We start from the raw sequence: 7,944 nt of genomic DNA, 5'->3' as shown, positions 1-7,944 counted from the left end.
TTCTGGATTTGGGCGGCTTACCTGTAACTGATCACAACTTGATTTCTCTCCGGGTACATGATTTTTTTTTTACCTTTGCTCTTTCTTTATTTTGTAGTCACTAGTCTCTTAGGTTGTTCTTGAATTTTAGTTTTGATTGCTAGATGTATGTGATTTAATTGTGTAGTCCAATGGTTGTCATATAACCTTTCTCTGACCGCCAGTTCCTTTTTGCTCCTCAGGGTCTGACAAAGCTAGAGTACCTTGACATCTGGGGAAGCAACGTAACCAACCTAGGAGTTGTGAGTATACTTAAGTTTTCAAACTTGAGCTTCCTCAATCTCTCGTGGACCAGCGTCACACAGACTCCGAATATACCGCACCTTGAATGCTTACACATGAACAAGTGCGACATTGTCTCCATATCAAAAATGCATAACTCCGCACTAGCTTCCTTGAAAAAGTTAGTTTTGTCCGGAGCTACTTTCAGTGCTGAAACCGAATCCTTTTCCTTCACCAACCAAAGCTCGATAGCCTACTTAGACGTTTCCAACACTCCCCTCCAAAACTTCAGCTTCTTAGCAACTATGATTAACCTGGAACATCTTGATCTGAGCTCCACAGCTTTCGGGGATGATTCTGTTGACTTTGTAGCATGTGTTGGCGAGAGTCTGAGGAATCTAAATGTCTCATATACAAGAATCACTTCTGATGGGGTCGGGAATCTTGCGGGACATGTGCCGCAACTCAACACATTATCTCTGTCCCAGACATCTGTCGACGATCTTTCCATCTTACTTATCAGCACCATGATGCCTTGTATTAAAGTCCTCGACTTGAGCATGACCAGGATCCAAGGTATGTATGATGAGCTTTCTAAAAACTAATGACTGATTAATAACTCAATCAAAATATAACTCTACGACTCTCTTTTTTTCAGGATTCATCCAGCAACATACTCAACAAGCAGAGCCGTCGTTTGCAGCACTACAGTCTCTAACTTCCCTTGAAATCCTGAGTCTAGAACATGCATATTTGAGCGATACTGCTCTCTCTCCTTTAAGTGGTCTTACCGGATTAACACATTGGTCCCTAAAAAGCAGTTCCCTCACAGATTCCACTCTCCACCATCTCTCCTCTCTCCCAAACCTAGTCAGTCTCGGGGTCCAAGATGCAGTTTTGACCGACAATGGTCTCGAGAAGTTCAACCCACCTTTAAGGCTGAGAATACTTGACCTCAAAGGTTGTTGGCTTTTAACCGAAGAAGCTATCGCTGGTCTTTGCAGAAGGTACCCTCACATTAAAGTGAGGCATGAATTCGCGCATGACTCTTCTTCTCTCGACCAAAATCAACCTCTTCCTCGTTCATCGCCTCACCAGAATTTTGAAACGGTAGCGTGGAGAAGGAACAACCAAAGGCCAGAGAGTTCTGTTGCTGTTCGCAGGGGTTTCTTAGGTACGCCCTTTTCTCACTAATATGCTCAATTGTAACAGTTTATAAGGAAGATGGGCTCAAAGTTGTGTGATATTTGTGGATACAGACCAGAGGGTGAAGTACAGAAGGGAAGTGTTGGTTGCTCTACAGAATTCGCCTTTGTCACAATTGCTTCCACGGGAAGAACTTGTCAGTAGTGCACCGGATATTTTTAGCTGATTTCGTTACAAGAACGGTGATTCAATGATTTGCAAAAGAGTTGAAACTTCGGGAGATCTTAGCATCTGTCTTGTCAGTTTTGGCCTCGATTTCCCTTCCTCGAGTTTGTTAAGACATTTAAGACATACAGTAGTAGTACATGTATCGTGTACTAAATTGTACTAGTACTACATTTTGGATATTAGTTGAAAATTATGTACTCTTTTCTGTTTGATCGGATATAACTTCCACTTTAAAACATGTGATATGGCTAAATTTACGAAAAATTACAAAGACAACTCAAAGTGTACTTATTATAAAAAAAAGTTAGATAAAATTCAAGTATTCAAACATCAAAGTAGATTTCCATATAAAAGAAGTTTAGTAGCTGTGATCTGACACTATGAAAGTATGAAATACCCAGAATATTGTACACAGATGATAGAAAGAGCCCCTATTAAGTATTAGCAGTCTTCGTCATGTAAAATGAGAGACCCAAAGAAAAAGCAAAAGCAAGAGACCCGGCGATGAGGACGAATCTACCCTCGAGCAGCAAACTTTTCATTTGTGGTCTTGTACATTTCATCGATCACAGTCTGTCAGATGAGGAAAGAGACCGTGTTAATAACTAAATGGCAGTAGATTTTTACGCTTATTGGATGTTTCAATTGAGTTTTTGTATTACCTGGTAGTATTTTAGCAATTGAGGCCTTTTCTTTTTGTAGGTTGGCGTAAGAAGATCGCGTTCCATGTCAAACGGCACTGGATCTAGATGAATCGCCTTGATGATCTCGAACCCCTTCATCTGCAAAATCCAACACAAAAAAAGTTAAAACGAAATAAAAACAGACAACAAAGAATCACGAATCCGTAATGGATAAAAACAAGGAATAACCTTTTTCTCTTTGGCCATTTTAACGAGTTCTCCGAGTACGAATTCCTTTGCCTTTTCATTTTGACAGAGAGCGTTGTAGTCACCGCTCACATTGTTATCTGCAGCCCAGCGTTCAAGGATATGCTGGTTTGGATTAGCAATTGCGACTAGGAATGACTCAAAGCTGTTTCCGTACACCCACACCTGATAAATTTGATGAAAAGGCGAGGAAGATTGTGATTAGTTGTAGACGAGAATCTACCAAAAACCTATGTGAGAAAGAAAACTACAAGTCTGTAGCTACACTTACGGAATCAACAGCTTGTACTTCACCATAGATGTTTTCTATGTTCTCGACCGCAACATACTCTCCTTGTGAGAGTTTGAAAATATTCTTCTTCCTGTCAATGATCTTCATGCTTCCATTTGGTTGCCACTCACCGACATCACCTGAGCATGAAAAGAATGGTGTGAGAACTGAGAAGAACCCACCGGATTACATAAACCGATATGCTAACTAATTTAACATTAACTGAATACAGGTTCAGAGAAAGGAAAACCTGTGTGCAGCCATCCATCAATGAGAACTTCTTTTGTGAGGTCTTCACGTTTGTAGTATCCAGAGAAAAGTGTCTTTCCCCGAATGCAGATTTCACCACGTGGAGTACTTGCAAGAGCGTCATACTCCATCTCAGGGACAGATTCAAGGCGTACATCAACGTTTGGCACTGGTGGACCAACTGTGCCGAGCATGTCCAGCCTGTCTGGCAGCGAGACAAAAGATCCAGCACAGCTTTCGGTAAGACCTACATAAGAACAATCATACAGAGAGAAAACAGTCAAGTTATCACATTCTCTGTTAATGTGGGATCAATATATATCAACACTCTAGTAGGCAAAGACCCATGTGGAGACTCAACTAAAAAATTGTTCGAATAGAAAAATAGTCCATTTGGTTCTCACACTCAAGGTAATTGATGTGAAATAGCTCGTTTATCAGTTCATTAGTATATAAGGAATTCAATATAGTGAATGGGTACCGTATCCTTGTAGAACATGACAGCATGCCACCACTCTAAGAAATGACTCTACATGACTAGCGAGAGGAGCAGCTCCAGATAAAATAATCCTCACATTGCCTCCGAGTCCTTGTTTAACCTGAATGAGAAAGCAATAGAAATAATTGCTACGAAATTTTATAGGGAAGAGTGGTAGCCTCTTCAGATGTGTACCAACTAGCAAGTTATTTTAGTGAAGCACTTTCCTACCTTGCTGAACACAAGTTTGTCACAAATTGGCGACGCCTCCACATGAGACTGTCCCTTCTTCATATGTCCAAATTTACTGCGAATGTTAAAGAGTGTGTTAGATCTAATAAAGATTAGTGAAACACATAAGCAAAGAGAATTCTGACTTACTAGGAAAATGCAGAATCAAACAGCAACTTTTTCAAGAATCCACCATCAGAAAGCTTTTTCTGAAGACCTGTTGGACATAATAGGTCAATGTGATGAATCTCGGTAACTCGTAATCAATGATATGAAATTAATAAGAAAAATTAGGATATACACAATTAGAAAATGCGACATCCACCAAAGAAGAAGAAATGGCTAAACAGAAATATTCTTGAAGTTGAGAATAACATTTACATTTGGGTGGTTAATGTGGTAGATATGTGAAAGCTCAGAGACAGATATTTGGAATAAACAGATAATGCAGTCGGGAACTAAAAATAGTTGGGACATATGCTATTACAAACATCTTACCTGAGTATACTCTATCCAGGACACGAGGTACAGCGCAGAAAATAGTTGGTTTAAGCTCGCCAAGGTCTTCTATCAACAATTTGACATCCTGAGGGGGCAACTCAGAGAGAGTTAAAGCAACAAACTCAAAACTGGTTTAAATAATAAAATTTGAGCTGTACTGACCCCACGCCAGAAGCCAATTGCAGCACCGTGTTGAATAAAACACTCCTCGATTACACGGTCAAAGATGTGAGCAAGAGGAAGATAAGAAAGATACACATCTTTCACGGACAACTATTGATTTGCATAGCCAAAAAGAAAATTGATTAAGACCAAAACTAGGTACAGTGGGAACTTAAAGATTGAACTGCTTTGTGAACAATGACAAATGCATGAAAGCAAGAAGGAAACTCACGGCCTCGTTAGCGCTTTTCAGTAGACGGATCACTCCAGCGATTAAGGTAACAATACTTTCGTTAGATATCATCACTCCCTTTGGGTCACCAGTGGTTCCACTAGTATACATAATCGTGCAAATGTCACTTTTCTTTTTGATGGGGAGATCATATTGCTTTCCTTCACCCTGGCAGAAATATTTGCGAAACATGGTAAGAATAGATATTAGACCACTCAAAGAATGAGTATATCTCAGGAAAAGCAGATGAAAAGCCTCATACCAGCTTCAAGAATTCATCCCAAGCATATATAACCAACCCAAAATTTCCAGCTTGTTCTTTTTGTTCACGGGAGACACCACCGAAACTCACAACAGCTGTACTTATAAACAATCACATTTGATCATAAGCATCATATGTTAAAAAGCTAAACGGGAATAACACAAAAAAAAAGAATTACTCACTTTTCATGTACTCTGTCGAGTTTGGGCAGGTCTTGAACAACTGATAATGAAAAGGAAAAGGAAGTGATGAGAAAAAGTTCCACAAAGTTGTAAAAATTTTGGTCACGGTCATTAATACATAAAAGTGATAAATATACATTTTAACATTAGAGATGTACTCTTACTGTACCTCAGAGATCTTCTTCTCTTCCACAAAGACAATTGAAACTTCTGAATGGCAAATAATGAATTCCACAGCACCAGCACCTATACAGTAACACGCAGCAAAAATGAAAAAACAACTAGCTAAAAATATTGTGGCATCCCACTGGATATCGACTGTTGCATTTATCCTTCAGGTATACATTGGAAAATACTGAAAAGACATACCTAGTGTATCATATAACGGAACACAATAGAATCCATGTGCATTACAGGCCTAAATCAAAATTTCACAGTCAGTCTCAAACAAAAACACAATCAATAATATCATATCATGATCCAGCCACTAAATTACCTCCATGCTTATAATCCACTCAGGAGAATTGGCACCATAGATACCACATTTTGCTTCCTAAAATCCCACAATCAGCAAACACAACAAGATTAAGCAACTATAAAACTAATCACATTGTAAGCAGAAAACAAAAAAAAAAGGAAACAATGAGACTAAAGATTAGATATAAGAAAGGAAAAGAACGGATCTTACATCCTTAACTCCACAAGCTCGGAGAGAATTTCCAAGTTTAATGACAATGTCATAGACTTCTTGGTATGTTTGCCAAACATACTTACCCGGCTGAGAAGAACGAAATAAAACAAGTGAATATAAATCCTAAATTAACATTCACAAAAACCAAAATCAAAAGGAAACAGCAACAACACCTTTCCATCTACAATCTCACGGCGTCCAAGCATTGGATTGTTTGGGTACTTCTCAACCGCCATGCTGCAAACACACACAAGTACAGTAGAAACAAAAAAACAAAAAAGGGAAATGTCAAACCAAACAATTTCACCAAAAATACATGCAACAACGAATCAATCACACGCCACTCAAAACAATTGTTTATTATAGACAAATGGCGAAAGGTACTAAAAGGCAAAAATCATTGACCAACAAATTATAGTTTCTATCGATCGATTACTCTTAGAGCTCTTAACAAGATCTGCTTATGATGATCCGCAAAGCTTAAACACTGCTAATTCACAGAACAATTTCAAAACAAAAACGATTTAAGTCAGAGCAATTTCCACGATCAGTCAACGAATCAGAGAATGGAACTCATGCAAAAAACAAAACTCCGATAGCTGAAATAAAAAAAAAATCTCACCGGAAAACATCCCAACAACTATCCATTCCTTGGATCGGTTCAGGGAAGCCGTCTTTAGCGAAGATACTGCGGTAAACAGGTCCAACTGAAGGTCTACCATCGGAACCTTGTTTGCCTTCTTCAACCTGGAATATGTATTTCTTCTGCTCCGCCATGATCGATGATCGAACCAACTAGTCAACCAGAAACTTCTTCTTGTAGAGGGGAAGGAAGGAAGTGTGAGAAAATAGGGTCCACGCGGCTTTTGGCAGATCGGAGGAGAAGAAGTTAATACGCCTACTACGATTGTGATTGGTTGCTCTTCTCTGACCATAAAAAAGTCAAAATTTTCATATTTCAACCTTTTTAATGGGCTTTTTATTATTAAGCCCATTAAATTCAGTATTATCCATATGGAAAATTTATATTGATTTGAAAATTTTATATTTTTTTTAGCTAATAATTTAGATTTTATTACTAAGATCTCAACAAGAAAATAAAAAGTGTTAGATTTTAGAGTTTATCAGATAAATCCACAATAGTTAATAAATTTATAAGAATATGCTTAATTCAGTGTATGTGTGGACACAATTAACTGGTTGACACCTATTATTCATTTTGCAAATTTTATTATAATTTTATGTATAAGTTTAAATTATAATTTTGTTTTTCCACCGTCAACAATTTTTCGCGGGAAAACAATCATCGATACGTGGAATACAAGTAATTAGTGAATAGCACGGAATAAACATTCCGTGTTATCATTTTTTATGCTCTTTATATTATTTTCTTATATTATTGATGATCGTAAGTGCGTTCTATTATTGTCTTTTACTAATCAGTAAGGTCAAATATCAAATCGAAAAAGAAATCCATATTTTACAAACCAAAGCATGGATGATATTACATGTAGAAAGCAGATCAGCTAACAAAGTAATGTACCTAAATCTAAATCACTGGATTACTTATATGGTGCTCCCCATTCTTGGATGATACAAGAGTGGAGGGAAAAAAAGGAATAGTATCTCATAGAATTAGAGGGTTATTGGCGGGAAAATGTCGATAAAGTCCCTGCCGTATATATAATAAACACACACTCGTGTTTTGTTAGTAATCGCGACTAGATCCTTCTTTCTCCCCCACAAACCCTTGTGTGCTTATATATTTAAGCTTCTTCATTTCCCCCAAAGTACTTCTCTCTCTCTCTCTCCGCCTTCGTTTTTATCTATGTCTTGAAAAGTGACAACTTTTAGGGATTTCACAAGTCTGAAAACTACACCGATACAACCTGGTACTTTCGATTTTATGTATTCCGAAGAATCTAGGGTTTTTTTTCCAGGAAATTAGGGAATATATCGTTTTGAGTTTTACTTTTCATCCAATTTCATGTTCTTAATTGATGATTTCAGCTGGGAAAATTTGGTGAGGAGTGATTGCGGGAATGGCATCGGGTGGTTTCGAGGATGAGGAGGCTGAGGGAACTGTAACGATCAATGAATTTATCGAACAAATGGATGCTGAAGAGCTGGTCAGTTTATTGAATTCTCTTCCCCCCCCCC

At 38.0% G+C, this 7,944-nt stretch overlaps 3 protein-coding genes across 3 annotated transcripts in view; 2 read left to right on the top strand and 1 right to left on the bottom strand.

Moving 5' to 3' along the window:
* Positions 6 to 1,845, top strand: LOC104722624 (the record flags this gene model as incomplete). Its single annotated transcript, XM_010440828.2, is given in 4 exon segments — positions 6 to 53; positions 222 to 837; positions 920 to 1,435; positions 1,521 to 1,845. Coding segments are annotated over 3 exon segments (1,089 nt in total). The 3' UTR covers positions 1,634 to 1,845.
* On the bottom strand, positions 1,924 to 6,713 carry LOC104722623 (long chain acyl-CoA synthetase 4). Its single transcript, XM_010440827.1, has 19 exons — positions 6,407 to 6,713; positions 5,958 to 6,021; positions 5,782 to 5,871; positions 5,590 to 5,646; positions 5,463 to 5,511; positions 5,263 to 5,339; positions 5,094 to 5,133; positions 4,912 to 5,006; positions 4,650 to 4,817; positions 4,418 to 4,528; positions 4,253 to 4,340; positions 3,905 to 3,971; positions 3,755 to 3,830; positions 3,527 to 3,644; positions 3,047 to 3,292; positions 2,797 to 2,936; positions 2,508 to 2,690; positions 2,298 to 2,417; positions 1,924 to 2,208 (listed from the first exon to the last, which is right to left on the bottom strand). Exons 1-19 carry the CDS (start codon positions 6,559 to 6,561, stop codon positions 2,152 to 2,154), a joined length of 2,001 nt encoding a protein of 666 aa, XP_010439129.1. The 5' UTR covers positions 6,562 to 6,713; the 3' UTR covers positions 1,924 to 2,151.
* The window catches only part of LOC104722621 (putative E3 ubiquitin-protein ligase UBR7), a 2,841-nt gene continuing 2,390 nt past the window's right edge, over positions 7,494 to 7,944 (top strand). The window contains exons 1-2 of the mRNA XM_010440826.2: positions 7,494 to 7,676; positions 7,795 to 7,913. Coding sequence (XP_010439128.1) covers positions 7,827 to 7,913 — 87 coding nt within the window. The 5' untranslated portion in view covers positions 7,494 to 7,676; positions 7,795 to 7,826. The remainder of the gene's footprint in view (positions 7,677 to 7,794; positions 7,914 to 7,944) is intronic.

This window comes from Camelina sativa, chromosome 11 (assembly GCF_000633955.1).
Source record: "Camelina sativa cultivar DH55 chromosome 11, Cs, whole genome shotgun sequence".
Taxonomy (NCBI): Eukaryota; Viridiplantae; Streptophyta; class Magnoliopsida; order Brassicales; family Brassicaceae; genus Camelina; species Camelina sativa.
The sequence above is the reverse complement of the archived record's forward strand: the minus strand, read 5'-3'. Positions and strand labels throughout refer to the sequence as shown.